Source organism: Morone saxatilis, unplaced genomic scaffold, assembly GCF_004916995.1.
Source record: "Morone saxatilis isolate NCDOM2014 unplaced genomic scaffold, NCSU_SB_2.0 Contig2, whole genome shotgun sequence".
Classification (NCBI taxonomy): Eukaryota; Metazoa; Chordata; class Actinopteri; family Moronidae; genus Morone; species Morone saxatilis.
Window position 1 is genome coordinate 3,582,590 of NW_023339762.1, and position 23,052 is coordinate 3,605,641.

Here is a 23,052-nt window from a genome sequence, read left to right on the forward strand (position 1 = left end):
CAGTGGATGTGCACTGGTGGCATCACTCAAACAGCACACTATAGGAACAAGAAGACACACTGATTTCTGACTGGAGGGGGTCTTTAAATATATGTCAGGAATCCTCTCCTGTGATCCCCTTTTGTGTTCATTGTCTGGCCAGAAAGGTATAAATGTCCCTTTGTCTTTTTTATGTTGAGTGTTCTTGTCTGTTGATCAGTTTCTGATTTACTTGCTTGGCTCTTCACAAATATGACAAATACATGAATTATATAACACTGTACAGTAAGACAATAAGCTTACGTTCAGCCTGCACTTGTACAAAGTATCCCAGTGTCAGAGCCATGGTCTGAGAGTCCAGACTGCTGAGGGTCTTGGCAGCGTTGGTTCCAGTGATGGGTGCTCCGTTCTGCTGGACGTAGTATGTCATCTCTGCTGGGTTCTTGGGACCAGGCAGTCGACGCATGCTCACCATCTGGAGAGGACAAAGAAAGTGTCCAATAGTATCTCAAGCTGATAATGGCATTTTGTGAAAAAGTGTTTATATTTGATAGCGCATACACATACGTCACCATTACATATTAGCTCGAGAATTGATAGATAAGAGAATTGTTGTATGAATTGTATATTTTAAAGATAGAGAATATCAGCTCAACATACCATTTATAGCCAGATTTAATACAAAATCCTTTATCTCTCCCCCACAACAGATTAAAAGTGCCTGCTATATCAACAGCGACCCAATCAAAATCCTGAATCAGCTGCTTTGATCATGACGAGCCATTTGCTGCAAGATAACTGCACTTGGGGAAGACACTCAAGGATAACTGAGTCACTTGAAATCTCAATTTCCTTTCATCATACATCAAACACCTTTTTTTAATTTGACGAAGACATCACACGATTTAATCAAGTCTGGTAATTTGATTTTGTCATAAAAAGAAGGGATGTGTGGTATTAAATGGCTGGATGATTTCTACCCTCGCTACAAGCTGTCGTAGCACCCCACACCCCCCTCTGTAAGCCTCTCCCTCCTCCATTTCTGCAGACATAAAACTGGTCGTCTGTGACTTCCCATAAAACCTTGTGTCTGCGTAAGGCGCAAAGCCCAGGAGGAGTCAATCGTTGTCTTAATTTGCACAATATGGAACACCGGGCAGGGAGGTGACACATACAGAAAATAACATAAACACAGACCTTTGTTGTTTCTTCTGTGCTTATGAGTACCTTCAGTTCAAGAACACTCATATCATTTAAAGGACCATGCTCTCATAGAATAGTATTAACATATCAAATACATGCTGTTGGGTAGTTACTGATTACATGTAATCGAGATTATGCAATCAAATTACAAACATAAGTAACTATAGTCAACCCAGATTTCATTTGGAAAAATTGTAATTTGATTATAGTTACATTGTCAAGAATTACTTGATTACATTTTTGATTACGCCTTTAAAATATGTCAATTGTAAAAATTATGACCTTTTTCTTCTGATAACCAATGCTCTGGAAACCCTCTGAGGTCTATAAAGGTTGACAGGCAAATGGGATCAGTCACATGTTATTCCATTGTGCAAGGCACTTGAGTCCAGAGCTGCAACACAACCTCTGATTGTTAGACAAACTCAAGGCACCATGGAATTGCAAGTGGACTAACAACCGCGCTAAACACAATAATGGTTTTCAACACGGATAATAAATATAAGTTAGTTCAATGTTTAAATTTTGACAAAAATTTACATTTAATCTGCAATCAGTAACTGACTCCCAAAGTAGTCTGATCACTAATCACTGCATGCTTTCCATTGGCAGCCAATTGTTTCATTTCAGTGTGCAATAGAAATGTACTGGCAGAGAGCAATGTATTTTATAATCATTACTGATAAATTTGCATTTTTATTAATTGTGTTTGAAGGTTTGATATTGTATGTATGTATTGAAAAGCATAACCCTCTTGTTAATGCATTCAAAGATACTCTGACTGCATAAATGACTCTTGGAGTCTGCTCCCATACAGCAACCTTTTTAATGCAAGAAATTATTATTATTATTATTATTATTAACTGCAACTGAAGATATATTTCTTTTATTTATCCTCTGAATATATTTGATTGTTTGGTCTATAAAAACAATCTCTAAATTTTTAGTTGATGCCAGCAATAGTCGACCAATGGTCCAAAACCCCCAAATATTCAGTTTATTATCACATAAGATGAAGTAAAGCACCAGATTCTGAAAGTTAAGATTATTATTTATTATTATTGATTGATATAACACTTTAAAGTAGAAGTAACATGTCAATCAATCATTTATGAGCATTCCTCTGCAGACAATTACTAATATACACCAATAAGAGGAGGGTGCTGTCCAGGGTCCTGAATGTGGAGCTGTCCCAGATATTCACTGACCTGCACTGTCTGAGCCGGCACTGATGACCAAGAGTTTGCTTTCAGATCAGGATATTCATTCACTCACTATACACTTACATATCCAAGAGCCCCACCAACAGTGGGGTGCTATGGTTGGCACTGACAGTCGGTCGGTATGTCAGGTATAAGTTTCTACTTATTCAGTGAAATCTCTACATTACTATATGCATTGGCACAAATGATGGTATAGAAATTCATGTTTCACAGAGGATCAATCCAAATGATTTCAGTGATCTCCTGACCTCTCATCTAGTGCCACCATCAGGTCAAAAATGAATGATATAATATAACAATGAATTAAATAATATCAGTTACACCATACTTTTATGTGTGCAAGCATACCAACACGCTAAACTAGGTTGATGAGCATGGTAAACATTACACCTGCTACAACATCAGCATGTTAACATCGCCATAGTGAGCATGCTGACATTAGCATTCAGATCAAAGCACTGCCATGCTTACTGTCAGTACTGTACAGCCACTCAGAGAAGCTAGCATGACTGTAGACTCTCATTATTATCTCCATTATTTTTTGCTTCTGCTGAGTGAACTTGTGTTGTCTTCTCCACAGAGGCCCAGAAATATCACAGTGGATCCTGTTCAACTACATCGCACAAAATTGAGATAGCTTTCACAGAAACATGCAGATTAATTGTTCACTTGAGTGACTTTTACTTGTTAAGGAGCAAACTGGTTCTTCTGAAGACAAGAATGGTAATTCACGCAATGACATACAATGAATCCCATTCCCACCCACCTGCACAGTGTAGCTCCCGACGGTGGTGGCCCGCCGAGATCGCACCGTCCGAGAGCCCTGCCTGCCGGCCACCAGGAAGAGCTCAGCCAGCCGCTGCTCCATCAGGCTGGCAAAGCTCTGGTAGTTGGCCTCCAGGGAGGAGCTGTCCACATCCTGGATCACTGTAAGGAGAGACCAGAGAGGACAGAGGGATTTAGGGAGTAAAGAGCGGGCAAAGAGGGGTGAAAGAGGAGACCGGTAAGGGGATGGAGGATGGGATGGGAACGACAACATGAGGCAAGAGTAGAGCAGAGGGAGGGAAGGAGCAAACGAGGACGGGGGGAGTATGGGAAAGAGGTGAAGATGGAGTAGAAAATATCAAAGGGAGATCATATGAGGACGATATTGATATTGAAGAGAATAGGGGAGGCGAAGAGAGACAACAGACTGGAGATGAGTGTGATATTAGAGAGGACTGGATGATCGTCCCTTCCACTTAAAAGCTGCTCATCCAGAAACTTCTATTACAGCTGTAGCAACACACACTGTGTGCATGTCTCCTCCTCACAGAAACAAACACAAACACACACACAGGTGCTTGCATCAATCTTGCTCTGAGTGCGTCTCTTACTAGAGGCTATAAGTGAGATGGAGCAGTGGACAGACTTCTCACACACACACACACACTCTTCAGCATCATTCACACCCGGCTGTGATGTGATGTGAAGTGATCTCTCCCTCTGCCCCAGTCAGGAAGCTGTGAATTATACATCAATAGGTTTTCCCAGGAACAGAGCGGCTAAAGACACTCTAAGCACTGAGAGCAGGTGGGAAAGGGAGCGAGCAGGCAAAGGGAGTAGGGAGGTGGGAGGGAGGAGAGGAAAATGTGGAGAACCAATACTATTCTGCTGAATTGCACAACAGCGAGCGCCGGGGCATTTAACTAACTGCTGTTTTGTCCAATCGATACGGCTCTTGATTACCGCTGATCACCCAGTAGCACTTTTGTCTGTGTGTGTTGTTTTTTTGTTTTTGTGTGGTGTGTGGGTGTGCTGCGTGTGGTGTGCTGTGTGTGTGTGTGTGCACAAGAGCAATTTACCTGTTATCACCCAATAGTTCTTGGTTGCCATCGATGTGTTCAGATTATGGTATTCAAGGGCTGAGGAGAGAAAGAGAGAGAGAGGAAGAGATGTTACAGATATCTGCAACTTTTAGAAAGCTTCATTCAAGCCTTAGTGCTTGCTAATTTTGATTTTTTTTTTTGTTTGGCTGTTTTTGGTCATCAAACATGTATTAAGCCAGGTCTTTAGGTGACGTATCTCATCTTGTACATTTGCTTTCTATTCAGTCACATATATACCACTGACATCAGAGAAAACAGTGTTGTTTAACCAGAAAGATATTAAAGCACAGGTGTTACTATTAACATTAACGATGGCTCTGTTGCATCAAGTGTCCCAGTAAGCCATGACAGTGTGACAGTGAGCCAACATAAACAATACGAGGACCCTGAAACTGAAGCAGCTAAATGGAATTCAGCCATCATTCATTTTATTATTTACACCTCAGCTTTTCCTACTGTGGAGAAAAAGTCCTATTAATCAAACTGACAAACCAATTTACCCACAGTGCACTTGAAACTTAAAATGGGGCAAGGTCAGTTGCCCTGTTTGCCAACTTGGAAATCCAGCCTTGGGCAACGTTCATGCCCAGGTTTATAAATCGTAGATATTTGATTGCAACAATCTCCTCAGATACTATTTGCAGTTGGAAACACGGCTGTCGGGTTTTGTGGAGGAATTCAGGGAGTGACTGAGTTAGTTCCAAGTTAGACAGAAGAATTTGAAAAATATGTTGGAAAATATATTAGCTTCATCAGCTTGTGCCCTGAGAATGCATTTTTGCACAGAGCAAGGACTGTAGAAAATGTAATAATGAGCTGAAGATGCCCGTTTAAGTTCAGACGTGATTCATTTGCTAAAAGCTTTTTGGAGGCCATATGTGACAGTATGTATGTTAGTGTGCCACAGCAACAGATCTATATATATAAATAATAACTATCATAATAATAATAATAATAATATACCGCCCTTGCCTTCTCACTCTCTTCCTCCTATATCCTTACACACACAACTCCCATACTCACACATACACCTACTCATATGCATAGTACAATAAGAAAATGTTATATCTTAAACTTACTCAGGTTCCTCCTGTTAATCACTTAATCTTATCTGAATTTCTGCCTTTTTTGTTGTTTGGTTGTTTCTTTGTCTTGCCCTGTCATGAAAAAAAAGGAGGAGCAGATTCTTAGCACTGGCCCTTTGCACGGATGATAAAATCCGATTAAACACTCCTTGTCAGGTCTCATTATCAACTCTTACTTTCTTACCTCTCACTGTCTTGCTTCCTCTATCCATTCTTTCTTTCTGCCTGCGTGCCTCTGTACCTGCCTCATTCCCTACCTGTTTACCTGTCAGCATATTTATTTCCTAAAATACCTGTTCCTTTCCGTCCAAGCCGACTGTCTCCTTCTGTCTTTATCTACCCATCATCACTCTCTCAGCCCGTCGACCTCTTTCTGTGTCCTATTCATCAATCAACCCATCTTTCCTTATTTCCCATCTGCCTGTTTCACCATCTGTCTCCACCTAACTCCTCCGAGCTGGCCTTCTGCTGAGAGTTGTGCTTAGCTCGAGTCAATGGCGTTGCAGCAGTGGTAGCTGTTAAACCCTGCGAATGTTTCTGCTCAGCGCTCTGTCTGCTGCTGCCTCCCTGATGCCTCTGTACGTGAGCACATTTACATTCACTGAGCTCTCCTCCAACTAAACACTTAAGACAAACAGCAATGAAGTGTTAAGGTTCAGATGCTTTCAGTGGCCTTTAGAGAATCAGTTCAGCGGGCCCACAAAACCACAGCAGCTGGAAACTTTTGTTGTATAATTCCAAAAAAGATGAGAAGAAATAGAAAAAGCTCCTGCTCCAATCTAATAATGAACAAATATAAGATAGGTTTAAACCTATTTTATATTTGTTCATTATTAGATTCTATATTTGTCCTACCACCAACAAAAGACCAAAACCAACAATGAACTGTCTGTCTCTCAATACGTTCTAGCTCATTTATTCTTATGGAAGAACGTGTCACATAAAACTATAGTTTCTTTCTTTTTTAAGGATCCAGAACATCCTAAACCAGCTGGGCACTGTAGTTTTTAGACAATGTTACTCAAACAGCAGTTAATTCTGTATTTATTAGGGATTATTTTCAGTTGCGGTGTAATACAGATTTGGTGCTCTAGTGAATATTTCCAGCAGTAGAACTTTCTTGTCTATTATTTACATTAACAAAAATACAGAATATTGCCAGTTGTATTCTTTAAAGCAACAGTTCCCAGCGTAAGATTTATATATTTTTTAAGTAAGATATTATGACGTTAATGTAAATCTCTAACCTTGATTATTTGTACTGTTGTGGGATTTGAAAACAAGACAACCCATTTCAAAGGGCTTATCCTAAATAAATCTGCATATATATTGTTGGTCAGGAAGTGAGAAAGAGGGCTGCACATGTGTTGTTTACCCTCCAAAGTACAGATGGTGAATGAGTCTCCAGTTCACTTTAGTTCACAGTACTCTCCAGTTAAACGGTTACATGTTGTAGACGTGGAGGCAGCTGTCCGCATAGACTCCTCTACATGTAGACAGACAGTGAAGGTCAATATTCTGGCTGCTTTGATCACATGAGAATTAATCATCTATTTGTGCTCTCAGTGTAAACACAGACTATGCATCACTGATGTGTCTGAGTATTTGCATGCATTCCTCAACCGATCATTAATCTAATTTATCACTATATATGATTCTTTAATCATTTGCTCATTGTTTCACGATTTGTAAAAGGGAACAGACAGGATTTCCGTGGTGATGCCAAGTGGGTTTGGATGTGACCATGTGAAGTGTGATGTTTTAGCCCTTTGGGTGTTTGAGAGCATGCACAACTAGATACTTATCTAATCTCACTGGGCTAAAATTAGCTCATTCAGGGGGCATGGACAACAGATTGCCTGTGGCATGATTCAGATGATAGGAGCTGTACAGCTGTTTGCCCTTTTAAAATCTCACAGATGGCATTAGAGGCTGGAGTGGAATACAAACCGAGCTAAAGTGGCTTTTAATATTTAACCAAACCCATCCTCTTTCCCTAACATTAAAGCAGCACTAATCAGTTTTGGACATGTTCACAACAAGCTGTACATCACAAACCAATTGTTTTACGTCCTCCTGATCAATGCAAGTCCAATGTAAAATTTCTGATTCTACAGCTGTATTTGCTCTGGTATGACCAGTAGCCTGTGGTGGTTCATGTTTTTAGTTGTAGCTGAGTTGTCATCAACTCCCTTCACTTCACCCAGTTCACTGTCTCCACCATGGACAGCTGTCCACTCCGTGTGTGGGAGCTGAGCCCCACCAAACAAGCAGAGGAGAGAGAAGAGAATCTAGCACCCGTGCTGTGATTTAAATGACAGTAAAACGTTGTAGAGAACTCTCAGCATAGTTTCATTTATTTTCTGTCTCTGTTATGATAGTTTATGTCTGACATATATACAAATCACACAGTCAAAACAAACTTCTCCATTTTCTTGGTTAATAGTGATTAGTCCCCCATCTAATATATGACTGGTTGCCTGAAAATGAGCAGCAGTGACAACACCAGTGCCTTTCTGATGAGATTTTCAACCAGAGGCACCAGAGCGGCTTCACAAAAAAGGCGGAGCGCTCTGAAAAGAGACGCCCGGGTTCAGCGCCTTTTCTCTATACACTCTCCCCTCATTAGTAACAATGGAGAAAAAGATGTTGGTGCTCCGACAAATACACTATGTGGACACGGCCCCTATGCAGCAAAACAATGTCAAACTTAATGTACTGGAAAAATACATGTTTCCTACAAATGCATTTGGAAAAGCAAATTAGTGGTATGTAGTATACGTCTGAGGCTCCTTCTATGCTGGAGGCCACAATATAGATTAATCCTGAATTCCCCCCCTTTGAGAAGCAGGTCAAACATACGCTAAGTCATGAATCATGCATTGCCCTGCAGTGGACCCAATGGTTCTCAGTAGTCAGTGTTGTTGAAGGCACCATACATATGGCTATGTAAGTCTGTCTCAATGCAACAGCACACTGCTACAGAGAAGAAGCAGGACAACAGTGGTTATGTAATGACAATAAAGTAGCATGCAAAGACCGGAGACCGCAGTCCTCCATCCTACCTCCAACCCCTGTCTGCTGAGCCTTTTAAGACTAAAATAAAGCTCTGAATGCAAAAATCTTTTTTAGGACTCAAGTGCAGCTCTCTACACTTGTTCCCTTCCTGCTGCTGAAAAACTCATAAAACACACTGAGCAGGCATGTGCTTTGTGTTTTCAAGTCAACCCTCACAGCCTGAGGGCAACACTAAAGCTAGTTAGAAAATATAGCTCCCTCACACTTTATTATCACATTAGTGGTTATTTTGCTGTAATATATATATATATCTTGATGCAAGACGTTCATCAGCACGTCCAATTCTAGCAGTGTGGTCTTTACCTTGGAGAAAAGGTGCAAAAAATTAAGCAGTAGAGGAAGAAAATGAGCTAATAAAAGTTAGAGAGATGATTAAAAGCCTAACAAAGATTTCTATGTCTAAAAAGTCACATTTTCAACTATAAATGAGCACTGACTGTAATAAAGAGAGTAACTTTCCAGTGTGTGTGAGTGAGCTAAAATAACACCCAGTAGGATAACATAATGTCAAGTCAGTGGAATGTCAGCACCAGTCCTGATTTGCATTGTACTTCAGCTCTTAAAACTTCAGTTTGGATAAAACTCTTAAAATGGCAGACGCACATAATGTTGTTTTTGATAGTATTATGGAAATAAACTCTGGTGTGGTGCATTGACTCAAAAAGTTGATGTGTCACTACAGCATTTAGCTAAACATTAGTACATCTGTGTTAAACACTGCCATCAGAGCCACGTGCTTCATCCACAGATAAATTGCTCATTGTCATTGTCACTTAGAGCCCTCTGAATAATTACAAATGCATCATAATTGTCCAGCAGTGCCTATGAGAAGATGGCCTGGAGGTACATCAAGTGAATGAGTATGAAGTACCCTGACTGAATTTGTTGGCTACTAGACACCATAAATTCTGGGTTAGGCAATGCTAGCCAAGTCTTTATGTATAGTCATAAGAGCAAAGCAACTGTTTGCTGCTGTGATTGCTCAGAAATGAGCAATGAGTGAGGGATGAAATGTCCACGAGCAGTGACGCCAACTCATGTAGCTGCTGGCTGCTCAAAATTTCCAGACAAGTTGCCAGATGACCTAACTTGCTAATTTGCATATGAATATGAGACCTTTCATTGTGTGGAGAGCTCTGAGATCATCAGACCTCTCTGTATTCAATACAGAATTAATTACTACAAATATGTTCACTGCTATAAAGTTAATTGTAGGTCCAAACTTTAAAAGGTCAGGTCACCCATTTAAAAAAACATATTTTATCACTTAACCTGTGGTGATATCTAGCCATGCAGATAGTTTTAATATAATGGAGGTCAATGAAATTTTATTGTTGATAACAGCATTGAAAAATTCAAGACAAGCATGTCTTTGTCCTTATTACTCCAGATAATCCACAGGACCTATAGAGGGTAATGCTGTCATGGTGAAGGAATTTCTCCTTCGGTGATTTAGGGTGGCTCAACAGTGTGGTATGCCATATCATCGCCATTTTTGTTATTTTTGCTTTGTTGGGGGTACAGCAGGACAATGTTTAATCTCAGTACCTGCTCAGTACTAATCACATGCACTTTCTCTTCCTACCTCTTGGGTCTGTGAACCTGTTAACTTTATTTAGTCAAAGTCGCTAGTTAACAGGGTCACTACTTAAACCGAAACACTGGTGAGCTGCTGGACAAATGCCCCAGCTGTGGTGAATTGGGTTAATTAGCGGACCAGTTGGCTTTTTGTTTCTAGTCTGGAGTTTTTCCACACAGGTGATGCAGAAGCAATGTGACTTTCTCCTGTGTGGTATTGTAATCCTGGGCTGTGAATTGAGGCATATTGAGCAGCACTGCGTTTCAGACAGCACTTCTGCGTCTCTTCAGCCTCGCCGCTCTGGGACACTTCTATAATAAAAAACAAATACTGAACATGATGTGTTGATGTGACATCACGTGTGGTAGTGGCAGTGGCTTGTCATCCTGTGCCAGTGGCTTCTCAATAGCGTGGCATTTCATTATTGTGGTTACTGCATTAGAGGGGACGGTTACTTTGGTAGAAAGTAGTTCCAAACTAAATTTAATTCACTGACATTTTAAGGGGGTGTATGCAGAATATGGTGAGCAGCAACACACACACACCACATGCTTGTGTCTCTTTTTGGGGAAATCAAAATTCAATTCAAAAGAAAATAGTCTACGTTTTGGTAACAAGGACATTTCTCAAGACAGGATACAGTGGATGCAGAATACACCTATTGTATCTCTGGGCAAACAAAACCAAAAGTATCTGCATGGCTAGATACCACCAGGTAAGTGAAAAATATTTTTCAGTCAGTCAAAGCACATGGACTGGGTTATCATGTGAATGTGGGTGTCTTGGCTCTGACCAGGTCACTCCCCACAGGAAAATATCACGTTCAGCCGAGCTTTCAGATGCCAGCAGGCAAGGCAGTTAAAGTACACCACCAAATGAAAATAGTGCGATGGACATACACTGTAGTGATAGGAGTATGCCATGTTATTGTGGTGGCAGAACAGAGTTGACTGCCTGAACTAGCTACCAAAACGTCCTCACTGAATGGTAAAAAGCATTTTCTACCAAGTAAAGACGTTCTTTATTTAGCAGCTAAAGTACAGCTGCTGTTTGAGCAGTATACTGTTAAAAAGGTACCCAGTGGAGTTTTTGTGATGTTGTGAATGTTTGTATGAGTGGGTACCCATTTTGTTTGCACACACATATGAGCCAGGCAATGTGATACGCGTTCCTGCTGTTTCCACTTATTAGCTACTATACACCAGCAGGATGACTGCACAGTCAAGCTGAAGGCAGACCACACAGACCTCAAATATACTGATCATTAATTAGGTCTATGTGTCATCATCAAAGACCTTAAGGTGAATTGTGGCTTTACTCACGCTCAGCGATGACCATCGGTGGGTAGAACAGGAAGTATCCCACCAGCTCTGCGGTCAGCTGATTGAGGAGGCCGCTGGAGATGGTCCCGTTAAGAATCGCATCCTGGTTTTTCACCACATATACCAAAGAGACTGATGGAGAGCCTGGCTCCTGGGACACACTCTGGATCTGAAGATAACACACAAACAAATCATTTTTATATTTTATTTGATTCAACTAATATAATAAGTTACTATGTAACCTAAAGGTGCCGTATTAGAATGATTCAATTCTTTATTTAGACCAAACACATAAACAGGCAGCAGTAAGCACATGTAGAAGTCAAGCATTCATACAGAAATATCTAATGGTATCATACCAAATATCTAAGATACCCATAAGGAATGCATAACAGAGCTTTAGACACAGTATGACACTTTGAATGAACAATGTTCTTTTCATTCTATAATAAGACCTGTGTTGCACTCAAATAATGTGACTGAGTCACCATAGTAAATTTGATGATGATAAGAAATACCAGGAATTCCCATCACAATCCTCCATGAGTGTTAATATTTCAGAGGATGAATTATGAATGGACTCTATATCTGCCTCTGCTTGCTGAGACCTACTTTATGATTATGATGCTGTGTGCATGTATATCTTGCAGTCATGAAAGTACCTTAATAGCCAAACGGAGAGAGAACAAAGGACGGTAAAATAACTGAAAATGTTATAAACCTGTAACAGCGTTGTAGAAGAATGAGCTTTGATTGCATTGCCTAAAATAAACCATTACAGGCCGCTACAGTTGCTCCCTCCTTTAAGTGTAAATTACCTCCAAACCTGTCTGTCTTTTGTGACCTTTCATTGAAAAATTACAGAGCAATTTGATGTGTTTTATGTGTTAATTTGCAGTAAAGCACTTGCACTGTGGAACAGCGTGGCCAGAATGTAGCAGTCACATAAATAATTGTATGATTGTAGGCATCCAGAATTTTACACAGAGCTTTATCAGCATGCTACATGCAAATATTCAGACTTGGCTGTGTGCATTTTGCACTAAATAGCATCCATGAACCCATGTAGTACCTCCACGGCGAGCCTGTTATAGGTCTCCAGCACTTTGTCCTGAGCCTCGTCATAGGCGTTTTCCAGTCTCTGCTCCAACATCTGGACAAAACTGCAGGAGTAGATGTTATCTGTTGGGCCCACGAACCTCAACACTGGGAGAAAAGATAATTGTAGAAAATTATATTTAATTGATATTGAAATTGAAATTCATTTCAGACAGAAAAATGGCAATTACTTACTACAAATCAGTACTTTGTTTTTGACATGTACAACCAGTCTAATGCCATATATTTCTAATTCCTTCAGTAGTAACCCATGGTCAATAGTATCACATGCTGTTTTGAGATCACAAAATATACCCACTGAATATTCATTAATTTTTATTGAAGTTCAGATCAAGTTCTACTAGTTTTAGAACCATATTGCTGCTCACATTATTATTTAAAGATCAAACTGTTTAATACAAATACAGCACCAACAAAATCTATCTTATCTGATGTCAGAACCAGTAACTGAAGCAGCAGAGAAAGAGAAATTATTTAGAGACTATCTGGGGCTGTGTTTTTGGTATTAATGAAAGCAGCGCTCTAGATAGATGTTGTCTGTGTGACCGATAAACCTAAGCAGTGAGACAGAAAAAGAGGATTATCGCCACTATCTAGAATGAGAACAATGAAAAGAGTAGTTGTCAGTCAGGAATGGGGTAAACAATATTGAGTCCATCAGCAGATTATGGGGGATGTTATTAATGTTGTCTCAGTCCTCTTACCGCAGTCGCCCTCCATTCTCTCCCTGCACTCTGTCTTTCTCTGCTCTTGTATAAAACCTCTAAAAGGACTGGGCTAGGAGAGGTGGAACAATATTCTGACCTAAATTCAAACGCTGTGGTGCTTATGAGTGTAGGGTACATCTCCAAAAAAAAAAAAGACTTCACTAGTCTCATAGTCTGCAACACATTGCAGGCACAAACAGTGTTGACCCAGTTGGTAATCTTATGCAAATTGGGCTGTGGATGGTAAATTGGGATATACTGCGTATTTGTGGTTTATATGCTGAACAAGCCAGAAATGGAGTTATTGGCTACTTGATACATAGCTGCACACTAACCAGGGAACCAGGGGTAACAAATTACAACTACTCATGTTTCTGTAATTAAGCCATTTTTTGGGGTTCTTGTACCTCAATAAGTATTTTTTAAGCCTGCAATTTTGTTGCCTTACACTATGTAAGCTACTTGGCTACTTCTAAAATCATAATTTGCTGCTGAGTAGGCCAGCAATTTATATCCAAACCTATCATCTTTATCTTGTAACCATTAGCCAGGGACACATGAGGCAGAAGCACCATGAAGCGCTGCCCACTTCCTTTCAGTGCCCATGATGAGCTCCACGGCCAGCTCGCGATCTACAGTGTATGTTCTATTTTTTCCGTGCACTACGGGCCTCGCGCCACAAGTCCAGCAGCACACTGCGGGCCAATGATAGCCATGAAAAGAGATGCTGCAGCAGGCACAGGTTTGGAGATGTGACAACACTGACCACTGGCTGGAGCAGGAAGTCATTTTGGAGAAGTTTTGGAGAAACAGGAAACAAGCCTGGAGAAATGTATACTAATTATTTGTTCTACAGCTTTACCTATATATTAAAATTTTTTTTTTTTTTTTTTTAAAAATAGTTTTTTTAACACTTGTAGTTGAGTAATATTTCAGTAACAGTTGGGAATAGTCTTTACGGCAGTATACACCCCACTACGAGCAGTAAAATGTGTAATTTGGCCATGTTGACACAGCGCAGAATCCCACTGGTGATAAAAGGCGCTATGTTTAAGATTAAACATAGCGCCTTTGGATCTAAAATACAGTAAGAGCTAATGCTAACTTTGGCCGCCGTTTGGTGCTGGGCAGGCATTGTACGGTGGGTTTATTAGAGTTGATTCACTAAGAACACATATCTGATGCTGCTGTAAACAAGGTTGATGAGAGCTCTCTATGGGTTTATCACTATGAGCGACCCCTTTTACTTTGCATGTCTACATGACCCATTGTTAATATAAATATATTTATTAGTGCTGCTTTAAGGTATTGCATAATTATGTAAATAATGCAGAGGCCAGTTTTAATTTGATCTGTAACAGCACTGCAAAATCTACTAAATTCTTTTGAGATAAATCAAACTGGACACTGAACAATTTAAAAAAAACTATTAATAGTTGAGAAAAGTAATGGGTTTCCAATCTGCACATGTATCTTTTAAATAACAATTTGTTAATTGCACTGATTTTCCCTACCCTTGTTCCCACAAGACTCGATTTAGTGTGTGTGTGTGTGTGTGTGTGTGTGTGTGTGCGTGTGCGCGCGCGCGCGCTGAAATGTGTTTTTTAAAGAGGCTTAAGAGGCTGACTAAATGAATGGACCAATTTGCCTTTGCTCTGCAATCATGGGAGTTTGTATGGGATTTAGGGTATCAGAGAAGAGTAAAGGAGAGCAGACATGTAATCAGAATTTTCTAATTTTGTCTTCCCCTGTGTCTCCCTCCCTGTACTCTCATTGCATTTTCTATCTCTCTGCTCTCCCCCTGCTCATATTCTCTCCATCCTCCTCTCTGCAAATCTCTAACCTCTGCTTTTCTTTATCCTTTCACACTCCACCAGAACGAACACCATTTCTGTTGGACTGTGTTATGTAAAGGTTGAGCTCTTTTATCTTATTTTCCATCAGGTTTCATCACCTGTTTTTAGCTGCAGGTGAATGCTCGGAGTGGGCACCCAGGTTGCCACAGGAACCAAAACTGCCTTAACCAACGGGGTGTGCTGCCTGATGTCCGACAGCAGCTTGTCAAAACCGTACACATTCAGCGCCTCAACCACCAAGGAGGAAATGTAGACAGTTTTGCCGCTGGTCACGTAGTAACCCAGTGTCACGTTGTGGGGGCTGCAGTCATCACGCTCCACCTGCGACAGAGAGAGAGAGGAAAATTTCAAGTTGTAGCCTTTTTTTACACTACACTTACATCTGAATTTCAAGACAGGCTGTGTACATACAACCTACAAACATGATGATGCTAGTATGTCTTATTCCAAAGCACATACACTGCAAAGAAAACCAACTGTAGAGAAGAAATCAGTGCTATCAGGTGAAACAAGCTCAGAAGAATAAACTGGAGACGAGGTGTAAAACATTTTCTTCTAATACATGTTGTATTTGTGCCATAGGTTTAGAATTCAAATGCATCTGATGAAGAATATTTATAATCCTAGGGTTTTTTTAAGCCAAATCTGCCTCGAGGGCATATTTTAGTTTGAGCCTTTAACGGTCATAAATCTGACTAACTGTGTCCTGGAAAAACACATACAGACAACAATCAGTGGTGAGTCAAAGCTCGTATTTCTGGAACTATACGCCGCCCACCTTCCTCTACCCTCCACCTTCATCCACACTGAGCAGCTGTGGCTGGCTGCCCCAAGCTAGTCTTTTTGTAGAAAAAAACACAACCCTCTTATTGAAATTGTATCTCATTACCTCTCCCCCTCCTCTCTCCTCTCCTCTCCTCTCCTCTCCTCTCCTCTTCGTACTAATAAAAACTCACTCTGTTTTTCGAACGATACCTACCTGTCACTTTTATTTAAGCCACCTCCTGTTACAAGCACTTGTTAAAGCTTTAGCCCCAGTTTATCAAACAGCCCTTTAGTTTTTAATTATACTCAGTGGCATGTTATTTTATTCCAACTGCCCACCTTTGGGTTTTGCATTTCATTAGAAAACAAAAAGAGAGCTTTCAGATCTTTCATTTTAAGTCTCAATTCAAATGGAATGGAGCGAGGATATTTCTTTTGATGTTTTTGGATGCTGCAATATTTCTTACTGTCTTTATGTCCTTATGTGCTCCTACACCAATATGTGGCAAATTAGAAAATAACATCATAGATTTCATATTTTGTTGAAAAATTACGCAATGTTAACCAATAAAAATGTAAAAAACAATTCATCAAAGCTGCTAGTTCAGTAGCCATTTTGGGTAATAGACATTAACACCCCCATTTAGCAATTATTAGCAGAATAAAAACTATTAAGAATTTATTTATAACACACTATAATGCAATTACAACTAGATATAAGGCATTTTTTAAAAGTATTTATTAATGTATTTATTAACATCTATAACTCTTCTATAAAGCATTTATAACTGTACATAAACTGTAAATGAAACATAAACATGTATAAAGTTCTCTGATTTGTTATATAAGTTATTTATAAATATAGTTTAAAAAATGCTTTACTGTAAGTTTCTTTTTTAGGCTAATGAATAGTAAACAAGTATATTCATAAAACCTTAACAAGTATTAGTTGGTGAATGTATTAATGAAAAAAATATTGTAGAAACTACAATGTCCAATCACACACTGAGACAGAGTTTGCTAACATTTATTTAGCATATTTAGCAAGCATTTCTCAGTATTCATATAACAAATAGTGCATACCTAATTACGTTAATACAATTATACTATGTACTTATCAGTGCAAGAGTCTGGCTTACTGAGTTATTTGGTTAACTTAGCTGAGTCATCCACAGAGCAGGCCTTTCCACATGCTTTACAGAGGCTTTTGGGTTTGAATCTGAAAAGTTATAAAATGTTTGATTGTACAGTATATACAGGCTACTGTGTATACAGTACACAGTTATACTCAGGAACAAAAACAAACAACACACTAACTTTGTTGCATGAATAATCAATGCCCAACAGCATATTCCTGGACAGTAAATAACAGTTACAGAAGACAAAATAGATGAATTGACATAACCGATCAATAGTCAACACTAAAGTGTCTTATACATCTGTTTACAGCTACACTACAATGTGGTATAGTGTGTTTTGTAATTGTTCATGTACCACTTTAAAATGCTAAACCAGGGGGTCAGAATGAAGTGTAACTCATTTTGAATTCCTCATGCACTCTGCATAGCTGCAAGGGGTTTATTTCCCCTTTGTTTTGCATACCAAAAAAGCAGCATTGTACCTAATAAAGCCAACCAGACCCTGCCCTTGCCCTCTGCTGTCACTTCTTTCTCCTTGCCAACACTTTAAAGCTGTAAAACTGGCAGATTTTGCAAGCAATTATGGTTAACCATATTGTTCAATGATGCAAAACATTAAATACTGCTGCATGCTAATTTCATGCTGTTTCACAATCCCTATCTCTGTTAAAGCCAATATTTGGTCATTAACAATGCCTCAAAACACTGCCTACATGTCATGGCTTTTAAAGCTCTGGCCAGTTTTTATTCCTTGTTGGTGCTACTGCTGTCTCTCAATAGACTGATCCACAGTGCCAAATAATAGTCTAATGTTATCTGATGGAGGAGGATGAGAAGTGATGAGTTGTGTGTGTGTGGTGTGTGTTGTGTGTTGTGTGTGTGCTTGTGTTGTGGCCAGGGGGTAGAGAAAGTGGACTGGAGGCTTAGGACATGACTACTCCCCTGTGCAAGGCTCCAAACAATCTGGACTAAATAAAAACACGCAGAGCACAGGGAGCGTCAAAAACAGTGATACTGAAATGTTCAGACAGGAACCAGGCTGGGGAATAGAAAAAGCGCCCGCAACGGCAGGTCAGACATCTCGCTAGACCAAGGTGGTGGAAAGGCAAAAGCTAATTGCCACCAAACAAAAGGCAGCTGAGATTCTACTATCAGGCACATAGCGCTTAATGTAGACAGCTTACAGACCTCGCCAGGGTATAAGAGGCAGAAATCAATCGACCATAAGCATGATTCAAGGGGCTGGGCCGACTCATGCGTATAGGAGGCAGCCAGGAGAGATGGGGTGTGAGAAGGGCAGAGTCGGCTCAGCTACTTGCCGTAGATAATGGTGGTGGCTGCTGATTTTGGGTACACAAGTTCTGAGAACAACCAAGGACGACCGCCGACGATGACCGCGCTCCAACACCTCTACCTACCACCGACACAGAAACACCACACACACACACACACACACACACACGCAACCCCCCTAACACGCGATCTGAACTATGAACCTGAACACTACCATTATGACATTCACTCTGCGAGCATCCAACTTACACTCGGTCCCAGCTCTGGAGAAAAGTGGGCCATTCTCGAATTGGAAATACTTGATAACGGTAGAAAGGGAAAATATATAGAGTAAGGGCAAAGACGCGAAAGAGAGACGAGAGAAGGAAGATCGAGAGAGCGGTAGGAGACGCGGAGTGCAGGTGTGTATTTGAGGCTATGGGGATCGATATCGTGAGGGAGGTAGAAAGACACCATTGACTTGCAGAAAATATGGCAGAAGAGGTGGGATTGCGGGTTGTGGGGGTTTCGGTTGAATTTAAGTTTTCGCTAGATTAAATTTTGCCGCTCTAGAAAATGAGAAAAAGGGCACCTTCCTCACTCATCCCCGGGGAAGTGTTCTATCTGGGGGAGGAGTCGTTGTTGTGATTGTTGTCGTGTGGTGTGTGTGGTTTTATTCGGTTTCGGTGTGGTAGAGTGCTGTGTGGTATTCACTTGTGACAAGAGCAGGGCCAGGTTTTATGTGTTGTGTGTTGTGTGTGTGTGTGGTGTTGTGGCCAGGGGGTAGATTTGAAAGTGGACTGGAGGCTAGAGACATGAGTATCCCTGTGCAGGCTCAAAACAATCTGGACTAAAAAATAAAAACACGCAGAGCACAGGGAGCGTCAAAAACAGTGATACTGAAATGTTCAGACAGGAACCAGGCTGGGGAATAGAAAAAGCGCCCGCAACGGCAGGTCAGACATCTCGCTAGACCAAGGTGGTGGAAAGGCAAAAGCTAATTGCCACCAAACAAAAGGCAGCTGAGATTCTACTATCAGGCACATAGCGCTTAATGTAGACAGCTTACAGACCTCGCCAGGGTATAAGAGGCAGAAATCAATCGACCATAAGCATGATTCAAGGGGCTGGGCCGACTCATGCGTATAGGAGGCAGCCAGGAGAGATGGGGTGTGAGAAGGGCAGAGTCGGCTCAGCTACTTGCCGTAGATAATGGTGGTGGCTGCTGATTTTGGGTACACAAGTTCTGAGAACAACCAAGGACGACCGCCGACGATGACCGCGCTCCAACACCTCTACCTACCACCGACACAGAAACACCACACACACACACACACACACACACACGCAACCCCCCTAACACGCGATCTGAACTATGAACCTGAACACTACCATTATGACATTCACTCTGCGAGCATCCAACTTACACTCGGTCCCAGCTCTGGAGAAAAGTGGGCCATTCTCGAATTGGAAATACTTGATAACGGTAGAAAGGGAAAATATATAGAGTAAGGGCAAAGACGCGAAAGAGAGACGAGAGAAGGAAGATCGAGAGAGCGGTAGGAGACGCGGAGTGCAGGTGTGTATTTGAGGCTATGGGGATCGATATCGTGAGGGAGGTAGAAAGACACCATTGACTTGCAGAAAATATGGCAGAAGAGGTGGGATTGCGGGTTGTGGGGGTTTCGGTTGAATTTAAGTTTTCGCTAGATTAAATTTTGCCGCTCTAGAAAATGAGAAAAAGGGCACCTTCCTCACTCATCCCCGGGGAAGTGTTCTATCTGGGGGAGGAGTCGTTGTTGTGATTGTTGTCGTGTGGTGTGTGTGGTTTTATTCGGTTTCGGTGTGGTAGAGTGCTGTGTGGTATTCACTTGTGACAAGAGCAGGGCCAGGTTTTAAATAACCCCTCTAAGCAAACACTGCCTGACTATTCAACAGGTTATTTCTATTCAGACTTGAACGTTGTATGCATTAGTCACCTCTCTGTTTGTCTCTAGCACCATTCAGATGAGTCCTTGTGAGGTGAATGAGCAGGAGGAGAAAACGATGAATACTGTAGAGTATTGTAAAATGATGACACACTCGAGAGTAGGATATCTGCACATATGAAGAGCCAACACTGTGGCAAAAATTTCAATGTAAAGATCAGAGTATCTTATTAGCATCAGATGGAAAAGCAATTTTACTCAGTGTATTGAAGCAGACATATTCTTCTGAAGAGACAACTCAATATTAAAACATTATCTGCCTATGAGCACCACTGAACGGATTTACTAGCCACTGATCCATGTTTACTAGCCAGTGATGTGTATTTACTAGCCACTAATCTGTGTTTCATAGCCTGTGGCCCTTTCTTAGACTAGTCACTGACTTGTGTTCAGTAACCACTGACATGTGTTTACTAGCCACTGATCTGTGTTTACTAGCTAGCTACCAACACAACTATGTTTTATTAGACTGTGACGTGTAGTTACTGGTCACTGACCAGTGTGTACTTGGACGTATTCCTAGAAGCATGATTAATATGTTCAGTAAAGGCTGGAACATGCACTGATGCAAATTAAATTAATTTGTATTATTTACCAACCGTTTATCAGTTGCTGACAAAGTCTAGTCATTTGTTTATTAGCCACTGACACATAAATAGACATACGGGTGGTTCTTCTAAACTAATCTCCTGAACTGTTAACTAGCCACTAACCTGCGGTTACTATAGTTGAACTTGTAAGAGACACTGACCTGTGCGTTGGCTGTGGAGTCATTCAGAGCTCTCTGCAGGGCGTGGCTCAGTCCTTTAGAGAGGTTCTGTTTCAGGATCAGGTCCAGGCGGTTCCTACGCAGCTCAATGGACAGAACTGTAGGTAGAAGTATAAGAATCATTGCTCAGTGACTGTGTTCAGTGTGTTCATATTTAGCTTAATATTCTGTGACAAATCTCACTTTCACCATACCTCCCTTGTTACCTCAAAAAACGACATAATGCCATACTTTATTGATCCCCCTGAGCACCATGAAGCTGGTAGGGATTCAATATCTTGCCTAAGGACACTTAAGGACACAGGAGCTTGGGCTCTGGCCTCCAATTTAATGTCTCCTTGGTCACTTTGCAAAGCTGCTGCCAACCCAGTAAGTGCCTTAGTACTCTGCTAAATGTAATCAAAGGTTGCAGTCTCATGCTTCTTATTAAAGTGTTTATGCTTGAGGAAAATCTGCCCTTTTAATTAATTTGTGCACATGTAATTACGTCTTGAACACAAAAAGTATATTGAGCCTGAACTTCTACAATGGCATTTCACGTGTATTCATCATTACCAAGTAATAATTTTTCCAGAAGAATGGCTAAGGCCTGCCTGTACCTAATGTTAAGTGTGTTGTAAGTAATTTGATAAGGGGTGTGCGACCAAAGTAGCAGTAAAGTGCTGTTTCAAATAAAGCCCTGATGTTTTAGCCATTTATCTTACTGTTTTTATTCAACAGTATGTTCTTTATTTCCCACACATGAAATGGAACGTTATTTTATTATAGTTTTCTTATTCCAGATAAATCCCAGTGATGGAGTTTTAGTCTCGTACCTGTTCTGACCCAGTACTTCTCGGTCACGTTGCACGGTAAAGGACCCTCCTCTGCGCTGGTACTGGATGGAGGTTCTGTAGTTGTGGTGGAAGGCGGCGTGGTTTGGACTGGAATGAACACAGTGGTGGCAGGTACCTTTGTTGTTGTGGTGGTAGTGGTAGTAGTAGTGGTGGTGGTAGTAGTAGTTGCAGGTGTAGTAGTTGTAGTAGTGGTTGGAGGAGGAGTAGTAGTGGTGGTGGTTGGGGGGACAGTAGTAGTGGTGGTAGTAGGGGCAGGTGTGGTTGTAGTGGTGGTTGTAGGCTGAGTTGTAGCCGCTGTGGTCAGTTTGAGGCTTGTCGTTTCCTCCATGGTTGTCGCAGTGCTGGTTTTTGGTGGTACTGTTACGCCGCTCCCAGTGGTTACCATCTGGGTCATCTCAGCAGCGGTCACAGTAGAAGTGGTAGTTGAGGGCGTCGTCGTGGTTACTGTCGTCAGCTGAAGGCTGTCCTTGGTCACAGTGTCCTGGCTAGTGGTTGGAGAGACCGTGGGGGATCCTGATGGTGTTTGTGCTATTGCCATGGTGGATAACGGTATGGTTGAGGTGGTTGTGGGTGACAGAGATGTGGTCATGGTGGTGGTTGACTTGGTCGTCTGTTGTGAGGTGTTTCTGGTGCGTGCAGGTGCAGTGGTGTTCCATTGGTGGGTGGAGAAAGGGCTGGTGACATTGGCAGGAAGAGTGACGTCATGGTCGCCCACCGTGGACAGGAGAGACTCCGGGACAGTGGGGAGATCCCAGGCTGGCAGGCTGCTCACCGACTCCTCTGCAGGGAGGAATTATCATATTAAAGGTTGTCTAGTGATATTGAAGTTTTTTTGTCAACTAATAAAAAAACCAACAAGGAATTGTACTGTCTTTGAAGCCTGTATATCTTATAGACCTCCATTGTTGTCCAGAACTATTAAAAACACATCAGTGAGCCACACTGTTGCACTGGGGGATATTTCTTCATTACCATAAACACACACGTCCTGCTGCTATAGATAAAATCACTAGATGAAATGAGTATTAATCAATGATTTACTCCCATTTACTCCCCCGATAGAAAAGTCTGAAAAAATTGAGTTATTGTTTTTGGTCTCTTTATGGCATTTGTTGACAATAACCAAAATACAGAATATCACAAATCTTATCCTGCAACATATAATACATGAGACCATATGATAGTGTGATATGGACAGAAAACAGTGTAAATGCCCCCACGATACATGCAAGAAGCCAAGAAAAAATGCATCTCAAATCCACTT

General features: G+C 41.1%; 1 protein-coding gene across 1 annotated transcript in view; it reads right to left on the minus strand.

Annotated features, from left to right (window-relative positions):
- The window catches only part of kiaa1549la (KIAA1549-like a), a gene marked incomplete in the record, with an annotated part of 101,197 nt that overhangs the window by 38,958 nt on the left and 39,187 nt on the right, over positions 1–23,052 (minus strand). The window contains 8 exon segments of the mRNA XM_035664260.1: positions 283–454; positions 3,172–3,332; positions 4,250–4,309; positions 11,338–11,506; positions 12,410–12,543; positions 15,118–15,340; positions 20,935–21,050; positions 21,768–22,568. Of these exon segments, the coding sequence (XP_035520153.1) occupies positions 283–454; positions 3,172–3,332; positions 4,250–4,309; positions 11,338–11,506; positions 12,410–12,543; positions 15,118–15,340; positions 20,935–21,050; positions 21,768–22,568 (1,836 nt within the window).